Below are 16,407 nucleotides of genomic sequence, written 5' to 3'. Positions count from 1 at the left end.
GTACGTTAACTATTGTTATTACACGGCTCCTTGGAATGCTTGATTCTGATTGGTCAGTGTGCGGCATTTGCAGGTTTGTTATTCCCAGATAACATCTGCTCAAAATGAATAACAAACGGTAGGGCTGGGCGCTATGGCCAAAAAAATTATCACAACTTTTTTTTTCGTATTAGCTGATATTGATAATTATCACGATAAATGACAAATCTTTATTCCTGTCGAATTTAAAGGCAGATTTTTGCTTCTGATTGAAAGTTGTAAAACCAGACAGTTAATTATGTTTTTAAAATAATTTTTATTTAAGACATGACAAATACTTTCCAAACAAGTGACTGAGGTAAAATACAGATTAGAATATTACTAGTAAAATCAATATTACGACGTTGTCTTAATGCCCTTGCTGCTAGTGCCTGCATAAAAAATGCTGCATTCCTTCTATTGTGCACAGCATTTAGCTACACTGTTAATAAATGAATAACTTTGTGAGTCCCATCGTGACCACATGCAGTTCTGTCTCCATTTTCCAATCATGCCTTTTTTTGCAAATTTTGAAAAGATTTGCTTCACGACTGGATAAAAACCCAGCTACTGTCCAATCCTCAAAGTCTAACTGAGTGAGTGACACTGTGATTGTAAACCAAGACCGCGTGCGGCATTCGGAAGTGCTGTCTGCAAAATGCCAGCACAGCATAATGAAAAAATGATCGATTACTTAACGAATGACCATTATTGGGGAAAATTATATATATATATATATAAAAAAAAGAGAACAACGTCGAATTATCGCCCACCACTAACACACGGAAACTCAAATATTACTCAAATGCTGTTGAAAAATTGTTCATCCACTGTTATGACCTCTGCCAATGATCTGACTTGTCTTTGTAAGCTTAGAATTTCTTCTCTTTACTTACATTGAACGTGTAAGTCCAAAGAGGCGTCCATGTTGTTCCGCCATATTGATAAACTGTAATAGCAGAGAGGGACAAAAAGCACTAGCCTACAAACGCGTTTCCACAACGCGTTTTCATTCAGTACACATGAACCAGCTGCAACGGTCAAGGAGATCAGTGATTACATAACGGCTACCGTACTTGCAACAACCATTTGGAAAGGCGAGGCACTAGATAGCATTGTTCGTTTGAATGCAAAATACAATTTCACCACTAGATGGGGGTAAATCCTACTTTTTGTCCCTTTAACTAATGCGTTTACAAATACAACCTCTTATTGTAAAGTGGTCCTAAAATAGGCAATAATTTGAATAAAATGTATAATCCAAACAGAAATACATAGTACATTGTTGTCTCCTCCTGGGCTCTTTTTAAAGATTTAAACAAGGAGTTTACCAGGAAACGCCAACTACTATAATGCGAAAGATGCCTAAACACATGTTTCATATTTTCTATATTCACAGTAATTACCCATTTTATCTTTGCTGCATGTACATTAAAGCTCACATATAAAAACACACTATCTTCATGTGCCTTGTCTCGAGGACCAAAGGTATTTTTGAACAGCCTTATTCATCGTTCTAGGAATCAAACAATAATATAGAACAAATCAATACACCGAAGGTTGAAGGTAACACGAACCCGGCTGCATTTGTAATTGCTCATGTATGGTTTTGCTCCAAGTGTTAATACTTCATTACCGTATGAATAGAATGATTGATTTTCAGTCCACTTTTGTATGGCACATACATTTTACGCTTTTTTAGGTCTCTTTGATGTTTATAATTACATTTTATGTTTTACACCTCATGTGGTCACCTAATCCATGTCTTCATTCTTTAGCGAATGAGTAAAAGAAAAGGAGTGACAAAGCAAAATTTCCATCTTGATAAATTTTCCAAAGATTTTGCAGCTTCAAGTGAAGCTTGAACCGTAACTTATTCCATACAGGAAAGTCTAATTTCTGTGAGTTCAAAGGTTATCACGGGAGATTAGCCCAGTGAGCTGTCTCTTATGAAAGTCCCAATAAAAATTATTGCCTACATATATCAGCCATTATAATTACAATATTAACACTGGTGCTTCTGGAAAGTTGGGCTACACAATGCAAGTTGGAAAGGTTTCACACATTAAATAGGCAAATCTATTTTGCATGTGCATACTAAAAGTGAATATATATGTACACTTTCATTGTGATCGTGCAAACAATGGCCATATGGAATATACATTTCTGATGCAAGTTACTAAAAGATCCTGACATTCCGAATTCTCTGGAAAAACAACAAAATGAAGCATGTGTTAAAGCGGCCTCAGTTTCAGCCCCTGGGCTTCTCTCATTGCAGCAACTAGAACTAACATCCATCCATTTCGGCTAGGAACACACCATTAATTACAGCAGACATCATTTAACATGGCCCATTTAGCGTCTCCAGTTTAGATCCAAGGCTCGAGTAGTTTAACTCAATATCAAGTAGATAATATCATTACAGGAACCCAGACATATAAAACAGTTAGGTCGAGTAAAGGCACTTGAAAGACTAGACACACTGGAGCTAAACAATCCATTGGGTCAGTAAGCAGAGATGGACCGCTGTATCTGGAGAAGGGCTTTGCCACGTCATTAAGAAAATTGGGCTTTTGTGCTTTTTGTGTAATTTTAAGATCACACGTTCATCTTCCCAGCATGGATACAACGGGTGTTTATGGTGATATTATAGTAGTGCTAACCTTTCAGTTCTCTAGTTCTAATATTGTCTAATTCCGTTTATAGATAAGTAATTTGGGTGTACTGCTAGGTTGAATCCAACTTTACGCAGGTGAGCAAACACTGCTATTAAAGGGGAAATTTCACAATACTTTTTAAAATGTAAAATAAATCTTTGGTGTCCCCAGAGAACGTATGTAAATTTCTAGCTCAAAATACCATATAGATAATTTGTTATAGCATGTTAAAATTGACACTTTGTAGGTATAAGCAAAAATGTGCTGTTTTGGGTGTGTCCTTTTAAATGCAAATGAGCTGATTTCTGCACTAAATGGCAGTGCCGTGGTTGGATAGTGCAGATTAAGAGGCAGTGTTATTATAATAAGATCCCCTTATGACATCACAAGGGGAGCCAAATTTCAATGACCTGGAAAAAGTCAGATTTTCATGATATGGAGAGCTTTAATCACTAATCTCCGAATAGCATATCACTGTTGTTCTCCACTCTTTATATTCCTATCTAACAGGTCTGTTGAGAAAAAGCTTGGTTTGGGTAAAACGTTGTTGCATACAAAATTACATTAAAAATTTAACACAAACCTTTTCAAACTTTCTCATAAGACGACAGCTAAACCTCTTTGTAAATGCAGTCACAATGAGCTATATAAGAAGTTTTGGCAAACAAAAATATTCATATAAATTTCCCCTATCCTTATGTAGATTTATTTTCTGGCTTTAATCTATTTAATTAAACCTAAGATTAATGTGTCATAAAAAAGCACATCGCATTACACAACATGTTATCTCGTATCGCATTTTCTGTGTTGTTCAACCTTAACTCCCACAGTCTTGACACAAACCACTCACATGCATTTAACAAACCTGACATGCACACAAGCTCTCATAGTCTTTAAACCTATTATACAATTTCTCACAGATTTAACATGCCACTAAATGCTCTCTGCGGGGACAGCCAAAAACCTGCAACAACAGTTAACTCCAACATTCAGATGTTTTAATTTATTATTAGTTACATTTAGTAATTATAAAAAAAAACATAACAGGTTATAAAACTATTATTTCATCCTATTATTTGTAACAAATTATAATATAAAACAAATATTGAATCATGCCACGATTCCATGATCAGATATTATCTGTCCTAATGTTTCCAAACCCTGAATGCATGCAATCTCTAAAACTGTTTAAAGATGTGATTTCTTTTACATCTCGCATCCATTTCATCTTATAAAATTTTGAGATAATTGCATTTTTGTGAAGGACTTTTGACAGAGATCATATTTTGAGCGATCCTCAAAACATACACAGAGTTTGAACTGTTTGCCCTAAGGGAATAATTTGGGGTTTTATAAGTTGTGTAAAAGCACCACCTGGTGGATAATAGTGGAAATACAGATTGCCTGAAAAACTCGTCATTGGCAGGGAAGCATTTTCTCTTAATTGACGAGTAAACTTGTGTTATTGTTTTAAAGTAGGATAAGACTGAAAAAATGCCAAAAGAGAATAAAAAAGAAAAACAGTACATTTGTTGACTAGTGATTTTCCTTGACCATTTCCGTAACTCAGTCCTGTACGTTACATTACATTGCGTTATATATTAGTATTATATTATAATATTTGTTTTTTGGGCTATTTTACTTGTAATATATAATTAAAAAAATTGTAATAAGACCATCAAATGACAGACTGATCTTATTGGCTTCCAAACCCTGAGCACAATATCTAAAAAAACATGCAGAAAAAGTAATATTCACAATTTTTTTTGTATAATAAAAAGGGACTGAAACAAGACAATTTTACTTTACCATAAAGCATCTTTGTCTTTGTGCAATCTGTATCATTTATCTCATGTATCACAAGTATAGATACAACGCAGGGCTCGACATAAGGGACTGCCCGGTTGCCCGGGGCCAGTGTGAGAGAAGCTCGGGCCACTAAATCGTATTGTCACTTGCCCGATCGGGCCAGTGCTTCACCCTCAGTCACTAAAATATATTTTCAGTCTGCGGCCATTTGTCTGTATGTACTCTTAAAGGGGACAGAGGATGAAAAACCATTTTTGCCTTGTCTTTGTTGAATAATGGTAGTCTACCCGCATTCACAAACATACAAAAAGTGCTAAACATGCTAAACATCTCAGTCTCATAAAAATTCCTCTTTTAGAAATGTCAGCCAGAAAACGGCCCAATCTGGAAAACTGATGCTTATGACATCACAGGCATCTCACTGATCCTCCACTTTAAAATAATTTGCTACATTTTTTGAGTGGCAGCAAAGTCAGCCAATCAGTAATGAGATTGCAAGTTAAGCCAGTAGGGGGAGCCAAATAGGTGCAAAACCACTTGTTTAAAATCCCCCACCCTAATAGAGCTATCTGAGAGAGGTTTTTAGGAAGCTTCTAAGGCATTACAGACCCAAACAAAAATTTTTTGTCTACATGTCACATCACAGAACAAGGATAAATACCCCGTTCAATCATTCTATGTCACCTTTAAGCAATGTTACCATCGAGACGCATTTTAAGCGGCGCGAACGTAAACTTCTTAGCAATAGCAAAAGTTGCTCTTACCTTATTGGTTCTTGTGGTGACGGTTGCGTGTTTTGCGTGATACTTAGCTGTTAGAGCAAGATACGTTAACTCTTTCCCCGCCATTGATGAGATATCTCGTCAATTAAGAGAAAACGCTTCCCCGCCAATGACGAGATTTTTCGTCTTTCCGCAATACCGCTATTATCCACCAGGTGGCGACCTTCTGCAACTATTTAAACCCGGAAGTATTGCCCTATGGCAAGCGGCTGCATGTCCGTGTCTGTTTTAAAGATCGCTCTGAATGGGATCTCTATGAAAAGTCCATCACAAAAATGGAATTATCTCTGCTTTTTGCTCAAAATGTGGTGTTTTTGCAGAAACCTACCCATATTCAAAAGCTGATTACAAAAGAACCACTAAAGGTAGGATGAAACGTTTTTTTTTTTGTTTGAAAGTAGAGGGTCTGTTCTTTCATTTGGTATATTGTATGTTTATATATTTAAAGAACATTTTCTGGAAGGCATTAAACTTTGGTGAAAATCATGAAAAACTTTTTTTAAAAATGCTGGCGGTGAAAGAGTTAAGATGGCGGAGACGCCAGTGGCCACCGATTATAAGTCAAAACGTAAACTTTTTTTAGCATCTCGGAAGCATACATTTACGACAAAAAGAAACGTTGCGATGTTTCGACCAGTTTTCCGTCAATTTCCAGGTATAGCAGACAAGTCGGGATCCTTTTTCGTTAGGACCAGCAACTACCGCAAACAAAACGTCGAAGCCCATGAGAAAAGTCTGATAACGCTTCATCTGGTCCACTGAACTTAAACTCACCCAAACCTCCAGATTCACTGACCATAAAGGCTTGTAGCATCATAAAGCCCTGGAGATAATTTAGTGCAGATTGGAGGTCAAAAGCAAAACACATACTCTCGTATGCTATGCAGTAGATGTCGCTAATGAAAGGGGATGGGGTGTTATGACAGTGAGGGAAAAATGGAGATTACGTTAAGAAAAAAAAAACAAAGTAAAAATGAAAAAATACTCCACAATGCATCTGGAAGTGATTTTCTCGCTGTCGGCCATGCGGGTTGATGAATATAACTGTTGCCATTGTTATCAAAGATTCACCCTTTTGCTCTGTGTTAATGAAATCATCAAAAACACTTATCAGAAATTATAATAAAGTCATGAAGCAAAAGGGACAATTTGGAGGGAGAGGAATAGTGTTAACAGTCATTTAGAAATAGTTTCATGTCCAACTGTTGTAAAATAGGACTAAAAGAAGGACTCTTTGGAGAAGTCTGCTCCAAAGACTCACAAAATATAAAACATTATAAAATAATTCAACACTACAATTAAATAAGAAGGGCTATGTATTGTCAACTAAGTAACAACAAGGTCATACACAAGGGCTTGTAGAGGCAGATTGACAGATGGTTCACTTGTTGAAATATTTCAATGGTTTGGAAATAAAGATGAGAAAAACAAAAAAACTCTATTTCATTCTACTCAAAACACGATTAACCGCATTTATGAACCTATACGTTTTAATATCTGTATGTACTTTAATAAACACAACACTTGGTGTGAGGACAAATTCAACATTTGTTCATTTTGTTTGCCAAGGTTGCACACTACGCAGCAGAGGTCTGCAGTACAGCGCACGTGGGACTGAATTTATGCATTCACATTCACAATTATGCATTTGGCAGATGGTTTTATCCAAAGTGACTTACAGTGCATTTAAACTATGCCAGTGTTTGTGTTCCCTGTGATCAAACCTATGGCCTTTGCTTTGCCTATGCAATGCTCAACCAAGTGAGCTAGAGGAACATTGCGTTGCAGTTGGTAATGAGCACATGGTAGTCTATAAGAAAACCGGTTTGAAAAAACCCTTAGGAGGTAAAATTTTGGCAGTAGTGGGCGGTTGAAAACCGAAACCTCACAGTGGTGGGATGGAGAAAGCAGACCGAGTAGACCTCTACACTTCAATGAAGAAAAATGAGCGAGAGCTTGGCCAACTTTCATGAACATGATAAATGTAATCATTTTACGTAGTATTATAGCCCTACATTAAGCTTTTGAAGCATTTAGTCATTTGAGATCACCTCGTGGCCCCTCTCTGCTTCTTGTCCCTGTATATGCTGGAAAACTAATGATCTGATGCAAAATTTGCAATATTGCATGAAAATATGCATGATTATAATATAGTTGACTGAGCTACATTAAAATCCTAAACAAGATCTTTGAGAATGCAAGTGGTATTTTCCAATCAGAGCTTGAATGTGCAAACCCTGAGGAAAACACTGACCTGTAACAGGGGCTTCTATGTCCAGTAGGTTTTTCTCAGAACGGAGGATAGCAGCTCCCTCGCTGATTAATCGCAGCGCCACGCTTTCATCCACGCGTCCCTCTTTGGTGAGGTGAGCCTTCAGAACGTCTACTTTAGGTTTCCCTTCGCTGTCGAATACCTCCTTGACAGTTAGCCGGTGACTGGGGGGAAATGGGACAGCTGGAAATAAAGAGAAGAGAGATTATAAGCATTAAATGTGTAAATTTGGTAAGTGTAATAAAATATTGTACAGTAAAGACCTATGCTTTTATTTATATATCGTTGAAATATTAATCCTGCTGATGATCTTCCTCCACAAAATTATGTGAAAATATACACACATATACACAGCACAGTATAAACCAAGTGTGCCATCTACAAATGGCAAATGGGCAGTTAAATAGACGCTAATTAGGGCTTTGAATCGGGAGCTTCAGCAAAGCTAACATTTTGTGGCCTGGAAATAGTAATTGTATTAGCGACACAAGCATGCAAACAAAACCTCCCTTACTGACTTGACACCTGACTCACTGCCTTTTGTTTCAGTTTCTTTAATAAACCACAAAAACAAAAGCAAAATAGATGGGATAGTTCACCCAATCATGAAAATCCTCTGATCATTTAGTCACCCTCATGTTGTTCTTAAGCTGTATTCGTTTTCTTTTTATTCTGTTGAACACAAAATAAGATATTTTAATAAATGATGGTAAGCTCAAAGTTTACGGTACCCCATGACTTCCATAGTAGGACAAACAAATACTATGGAAGTCAATGGGTACCGTCAACTGTGTGGATACCATAATTTATCAAAATATCTTATTTTTGTATTTAAAGTATAATTCCACTCTCTTAAAGCACTCTAAACGATCCCAAACGAGGCACAAAGGGTGCTAAATACCACTAAAAAAAATGGTAAAATGGACTGCATTTATATAGCACTTTCATAGACCAATGGCCATCCAAAGTGCTTTACAATTTTGCCTCACATTCACCCATTCACTCACACATTCATACACCGACGGCGGTGTCAGCCATGCAAGGCGCCATCCAGCTTGTCGGGAGCAGCTGGGGTTAGGTGTCTTGCTCAAGGACACCTCGACACTTGGTCAGGTGAAGCCGGGGATTGAACCACCAACCTTCCGATTTGTAGACAACCTACATGAACCACTCAACCACTGCCGCCCACTAAAAGTGGTTCTTGGCCCGTAATCATAGAGGAACCATTTTTAGTGCTATATAGCATCTATGAAGAACAATACAGGGGTCATATAGCACCACTATAGCACCACATATGGTTCTACACCGGTGCTACATGGTACTTAAAATGGTCCCCTTATGATTACGAGCCAAGAACCACTTTTGATGCTATTTAGCACCGTTTGTTTGTAGAGTGTAGCAAAATATTATCATTTTAATCAAGAAAAATAAAAAATATGCACGTTTAAACCCAACCTTCTCATCTTGCACCAGCCGTGTAACGCGCCAGTGCAACCTTACGTAATGCGTAAGCACATCGAAAGGTCACGCATGACATGCAAAACTATCTCCTCAGTGTTTACAAAGGTGGAGAAAGATTATTATCTTATTTTTTTATAAGAATCTGGACTTTTCTTTATTCCTTTTTTAACACAAACATGCTGGACACTGTTTGCATTCGAAGACATTGAAGTGCTTCAACAGGTTGTCAACTTTGAATTGCTGCTCCATCCACATGACTTCTAAGATCTCTGATGAAACAGTAAATATGGTGTTATAGTGCAATGGCTAGGCAACACTAAATTGACTGCTACTGGGCGGAGTGATTTGGTCAGAGTTTTGCAATTCACTCCGCCCAAGTAGCAGTGCTTCGTCGTCAGAGAATATAGTTCCCAGTATGTATACTGTTAAAAGATAGCTGTGTCTCATATCACCTTGTTATTTGTACACGGTGTGACTATACAAATCACAACACATAAATAGGAAAATGTTTGCTTTATTTTGTCACTTATTGGGAGCAGTATGCTAGATGAGGCCATTCACTTCCAGTCTTTGTGCTAAGCTAAGCTAGCAGGGGCTGCGTCAGACAGAGTTACAGCACGCACGGAGATGAGAAAGGTATGGACTTATCTAACTCTGGGGAATACAGTGAATAAGCTAAATTCCCAAAATCTGGGCGTGTTCCTTTAAAGTAAGATTACTGAAGCTGTTGTCTTCATTCCTTCTGTCGTCAGAATTATATTGCTTGAGTAATCCACATTGCCTTGTGAACAAGTCAACAGCAAGGGTTGTTCCAAAAGCGTAACGCCTCAAAAAAGGAGTAAACAAAACCGTACCCTCATGACAGGCACAAGCATGCTAATTGAATGCAAGGCTCACAAACAGGCTGCGGTATTTGGCACCAAGGGCTGAAATTTTTTCTGTTCCTCTCGGACTGTTTTTTAAAGGGAAAAACTCTTGACATGTAATAAACAGAATGCCCACAACGCTGTGACAAGATCAGCTCTTAGACAACCTTGATTATCACACAGCGTACAGTACCACTGTATGTACTGTACTTTTTGATATCGGCACATTTAGTACACAGTCTAAAGGAGGCGATAACATGTAATATAATGCAAAGTTGTTTTGTTAAACATCAGGCAAGCAAATTAGTAAAAAAAAAAAAAATTAACTGTAGTGTATAGAATACAAAATAGTGACAGCTTTCTATAAAAGTTATAAAAGCCAAATAAATAAATGATTATAGCATCTTATAAGGGGTCTCATATGACTCCCTGATCATAACAAACAATACAAGTCTTAGTCCAGATCAGTGACTCCAGCAAAGATAATCGTTCCAGTTCTTATCAGATCTCAAGTGTTTAATATTCTGGTTCTTTGATAGGGCTTGGGATCCCTTTTCAGTGCCTGGGACGTTTTGTCTGTTTCATAGTTGACTAGTCGAAAAGAGTAAGGCCAACTGGTTTGAAAAGTAATAGCACACCTATCCATAACAAACTGCATCATTTGATCTATCAGTTATAAACTACCCTGAACTTAACGTCTATAATAAAACAAAAATATATTTTAACATAACACATTTAGGAAATTCCCATACTTTATTTTAAGTTAAGTATATTAACAATCTCTATTTTCACTAACAGTAACTTTTATTTGGAAAGAAAGTAGAGATAATTGCGTTTCTGCAGCAGGCTAAAATCTACAATTTTCACTGATGTCAAGAGAGTTGTTAAATAACTTCGAGCTAAATGTATTCTCATGCACAGCAGGTTAAAAAATAATATTTTAAATTCTATCTTATCTAAAAGAGCAATTAAAAACATTAAATTTAATTCAAAGTAGAGATTGTCAATTCTAATGAGCCAAGATGATCATATGGTTTTCTTAAAATGTGCAAAGACTTAAAAGTACCCACACACTTGACTACCCGAATATGTGTTTGTGTGTTGGATGAATCCAGGGAAAGTAATGATGCAGAAAGTAGATGATCTCATTACATTATCACTGCAGCCAGCAAATTCATAACTAAAATTATATTTTGCAATGAGTAAAATGCAAATACAACAAATTGGTAAAATGTATAATACTGAATCATATTCTTTTAGGAAACAGAAATAGTGTTTCATATTAAATCCATCTGGCACACAGTTTGTCTTACACCTAAAACAACTGACAATGCTTCAGTATTTGTTGAATCGCAAGTGACAAATAAAAAATTAAGAGAAAAAACAATTAGGGAAAGATAACTGTGAAACACATAAGACACTTGCACAAGTGTGAGATCCATTGGCACGAAACACTAGATGTGTTTCCATTACAGATTTGCAAAAACTCAAGGCTTATTTTCTAAATGTTGACAAAAAACTATTGCAACATGACAGGGTTTCCATTAATCCATTAATAAGAAAACATTATTTGTCATGTCGCAATAAGTCGTTCCAAAAACCATGGAGACGGGAATGCAGCTACTGATAAGCACTAACAAATTATACACAATTAAAAGAGAAGCAACCTTAAGCAATTACATAGGGTCAATTTTTATTTCACAATGACTTTAAAATTAATCGCATCTCCATAAATGTAAAAATAATCCCCCATATAGTCCACTTTCATTTTTCTGGTTACAGAGAAATTGCATTCTGCAGGGAAATAATGTAATAATAATGCATGCCATCGAGGTAACAGATGTATGTAGTAGGCATCTATTTACCAAACCTGCAAATAAACAGCAAGGACGTGCTCCCTAACCTGAGTTTAACCTTTTTAACTCTGCTATAAATCATCCTAAACAAAAATCCTTGGAATTGTACCAAGATCATTATCAGGGAATCCCATGACACGGGGCAGACCTTCAGAAAGGCCAGATCAGCACGTACAGATCAGCATGTGCCCTCTCAGCAAACTGGACTGGAATCTTTATTACACTTGTTCATAGGGCATCTTCCAGCAGTTCATTCATTTATCAAAGGTGTCCTGAGGTTCGATATATTATTTGAGCCAACATATAAAGAGTGCTCTCCTTAAAACACTTTCTTGTAAATTTCGAGAAGCATCTTTACCGTTTTTGCACCAGACATTTTTTCTCCAAAGGCTATTTTTAAAAAGAAACTACTACAGTTTTGACAGATCTCATGAATATGTGACCCAGTCTGTAAAAACCCAGCTAAAGTCATTTTTTTCTACATAAAATCATCATACATAATGTAAAGAACATTCTATGAAAATAAAACCTTGATATCTTTAATATTGAATGGTTTAAAATGCAACTTTAATGCTCCAAATAATTTGGAGCTACACAGGCTACACACATATAACAGTTTATATCTTACTTGGGCTTTTCATGTTTGACCTCTCAACATCATCACTGCTAAAGTAGATGCTTTCATATGTGTTTACATATTAAAAAACATTTTGGCCAGTTGCAAGTTATGGTCTATTGGGTGGTCAACTGGGCTTTGCCAACATTTTTTGGATAGAATCGGAAGTGCTGAGGTGGCAGAGGGAAGTCTAAGCTTCTCGTGGTTGCAGCGTGGGCGAGAGCACCAGGCTGGCATCACAACAAACCCGTCAGCATTTTTCCTGTGCCATCCCGTTTCAACTGTTAGTAATGCACAAAACACTGCAGCTCTCTTCCAAAACCTACAGTAGTGAACTGCCCTCCTATAAACTGCTGAGACACTGCAGTAAATTTGACAAAACAAACCACTTCATTGCAATGCATTTTGAAATTGCCTTCCTAGCAAAAAAAAAAAAAACATGCGATAGTACTTATATTTGATAAAAAGAGGCAGCATAATGTTGTAATAACATTCTGCAGAATACTGTTGTCTAGGTAGGGTTAGGAACATCAGTATGTTTCTCATAAAATATCTGTAGGCATGATTATGAGCTACTGACTTAGACAATGTTTGTAAAACTAAATTTAGAGCAACATTAATAGCAAGTGGACCAAATATATAAACAAAGCCATTTCGGTTTCATTCTCAATAAGAGCACACAGAGTCATATCTATCAACAGAACTCCATCAGACACTTAATAAAGCCTTCTGCTTTTGTTGTGCCTCTCACTAAAAGTCTGCCCATATTTTTGGAATGAATTAAGCTGCGTTGAACAGCGCACAAAGAGAACAAACTCAAAGCCAAACAACTACACAATTAAAATTAGCCTGCATAAACGGCACAAAATGTACTTTCCATCTAGCCTTTAGGGAACATTTCATCAAAAGAAAGACATTCAGAATAGTAGTACACATTTAAGTCAGGCTCGAGGATGCTAAATTGTGGGCATTAGCGGTGTAACGATAATCCAATGCAATGGTTCGGTTTGTTTTTCTTTTGGGTTCATGGCATGGCACCAGCAATGCTAAAGAACACTAGATTCACTTTTTACTTAACTCTTTCCCCGCCACTAATGGGTTAATTCTTTAATTAAGAAAAACCTTTTCAATGCCAATGACGAGTTTTTCAGGCAATCCATAATATCGCTATTATCCACCAGGTGGCGCTCTTACCCAACTCTGAAGTATAAAACCCGGTAGTATTCCCTTAGGGTTCAAACTTCGTGTATGTTTGATCATCGCTCTGAATCTGATCTTTATCAAAAGTCCTGCACAAAAATGCAATTATCTCAGCATTTTGCTTTATTCTTTTACCCATATTTGAGAGGTGATAAAAAGAGAACAAATAGGTAGGATGAACTGTTTTTTTTATTTGAAAGCAGAGGATCTGTTATTTCATTTGATAAATATTTATATATTTAAAGATGAACATTTTCTGTAAGGCATTCAATTTCTCATAAAATCATAAAAAATGCTGGCACTGGCTGGCAACTTTTTTAAAAAAACGCTGGCGGGAAAAGAGTTATAAAAAATGATGATAACAATAATTTAACTTATTAACTTTCAAAAAATTCTTGACTTTAAACAAAACATTAGTAGTAAACAACAAAATAATAAATTCCTGTAAACTAGTAAGAAATGAAAATTAATTTTAAGTGCAGTGTGCTTACTTGAGGAAACAAAAATTAAACATTGTTTTTGTTCTTCTCACTTTACCATACATTATGAAGGTTTAATTAAGGTTTGAGTTCTTTCTTTTCTTTTAAACACCATGTCAGCTTCTAAGGCTATATTCATGGCAAGAATAAAGTGTAAGTTCTTATTAATTTTTATGAGTTTAATTACAATTTAATCAAATGTCAATTAAGAAAAAATTGCTTTGTGACATTAAAGATGCATGGGAAGCGTTTGCACCTGCAGTGCCAAAGCGTGCAACCCGCTGCCTGTGTACAATAGGACAACAATGGAAGTTTGCAATACATTATTTTCAAACAATTAATGAGCAAACCTTTTTAAGAAGTTTATTTAGCTGAGGATACAGACTATATAACAACATGTATTTTTTATACACACTGTGTTGGTGCCCTTCTCATCCATTTAATGCGAGTTATAGATAAAAACCATTGCGTTTCATCTCATCGTTTAAGGATACGTTAAAAGACAATCGTGGGTTCACAGCGTGATGCGTGTTTGCCATTACCAGGCTAGGCAGACCCAGAGTATTATTCAATATAACACTAATGATGTGTGCACACTGTAAAAAACATTTTTATGTTGTCATGACTGGCTGTGCAAGTCATATTTAAAATGTTGAGTAGTGAAGAGTTAATTTAACAAGTTGAATTTAAGTATTTGCATGAGCAGACTACATTTAAAGTCAACGCAAAGACGAAAATAGAGTTGAGCAACATGATTGATGAGAATGTGCGTTACTCAATATTTCAAAAACACTCAAAATTGTTCACAATGCACTATATCCCAAAAGCCAATCAGCAAAGAGTTTCTTGGCGAGTCTTGTTTCTATACAAGACTTCATCTACAGTAGACCTTACAGTGGCTGTTTTTCAAGCGTCCCAAATAAGCCACAAATCAATATTTCGGAAATATTGAAGTTGCTCCATAATTTTTATTAAAGTCTTTATTTCCTATAAAGCCCTTTGAATCTTTCCCAACAAGTAGAGAAACATTCAAGGGGCACGTAACATAAATAACATAGGAAGGATTAGTAGAACATTAAGGCCAATGACCAAGGCCAGTTTTCATTTAGTGGTAACTACGAGAGAGGCAAAGCCAAAACACAAATGAGCAGTAATCCTACTTCAAATCCCTCTACCCATAAACACCAGCTGCCTGACATCACCCTGGCAACGTTAACCAGCAGCCAAGCTAATTCAACAACCACTTAAAACCAAAGTACAAGTTTCAAATACATTTCATGTGAATTTGTATACAGGCATGACATTTGGTTTTACTTCTTTGAGCTGATCTACATCTAAGGGCCATCTGAGGTTATGGTAATGCAAGTTCTTGCTTTTATAATTGCAGATAAAGACATTCACTATTAATCTTCACTTTCACTGTTACACAACAAAGGCAGCTATGATATAAACATTTACTTAGTCTTTTTTCTGAACGGCCGAATCCCTAAATGAAAGGAAAGCTGGAATCAGAGGATTGCACGACTAATGACAGAGAAAAGCTTAAAAAGAGACCATATGACCAACGCCATGTCTGTGACTTTAGGGTTTCAATCGGCACAAAGTAAGATAAATTCTGTACTACACATGCACATGTAATGAAAGCCTGCAGCTATCTCCAATCCACAGAGCCATTGCTACACACAAACACGATCGAGCTGGGACATTAAGGCACAATTGATCTGTTTTGTGCTGATGGAGTGATACGAAACATTAGGTGGTCCAGTTCCTATCACAAATTTCAGGCCTTCTGCACTGAAATTACAAGAAACAATGTGCGCTTAAGCATCAAACGGCAAGCCAACAAGAAGGCAACACATAAAAAGGCAATTCAGACACTAGACTGGACCTTTTTAGCATGCGTTAGTGAACATCAATGCTGGAAAGGACAAAACGGTTTGCATAGTGGAAGGCTTTGAAGCTTGAGCTTTCGAGTCCTGTTCAAACACTAATCACAGAGCAAACGAAACGGGCAAATACACAAAAAAGATACGGGAGGTGGGAAGAGAGACGGAGATAGAGAAAGTGTGGGGTGCCCGCTGGCAGGTTTGAAAGCCGGGCAGCCAAAATGTCAGGCAATACCCACATGTATCTCAGTTGGCGCCCCTGGCACTCTCAGGTTAGGAGGAAGTGGAGGAAAATAATGGACCGTATCCAGCTGGACATTATGATATCCGGTTGCATGAATACAGTGGGAGAGAAATGTAGAAAAACAATAACAAACAAACATTAAGTGGACTGACACAAAGCCAGGAGAGCGTTTTATGAGAAACCTTTTAGCGTATCTACTAGCTCATGGCTTTTCGAGTATCCGCAGCATAACGTAATCTCTCATGTTACTGTCCTACACTG

The 16,407-nt window shown here is 36.8% G+C and overlaps 1 protein-coding gene across 4 annotated transcripts in view; it reads right to left on the bottom strand.

The window, feature by feature from the left end:
* Positions 1-16,407, bottom strand: part of LOC135778587 (protein phosphatase 3 catalytic subunit alpha) — a 98,738-nt gene that overhangs the window by 42,726 nt on the left and 39,605 nt on the right. For all 4 annotated transcript variants that reach the window (XM_065288976.2, XM_065288978.2, XM_065288977.2 and 1 more), the window contains exon 2: positions 7,521-7,721. In XM_065288976.2, the coding sequence (XP_065145048.1) occupies positions 7,521-7,721 (201 nt within the window). The remainder of the gene's footprint in view (positions 1-7,520; positions 7,722-16,407) is intronic.

The sequence above is a fragment of the Paramisgurnus dabryanus genome, chromosome 2, assembly GCF_030506205.2.
Source record: "Paramisgurnus dabryanus chromosome 2, PD_genome_1.1, whole genome shotgun sequence".
Taxonomy (NCBI): Eukaryota; Metazoa; Chordata; class Actinopteri; order Cypriniformes; family Cobitidae; genus Paramisgurnus; species Paramisgurnus dabryanus.
Note: the sequence above shows the minus strand (reverse complement) of the source record. Positions and strands in the feature narration are given on the sequence as shown.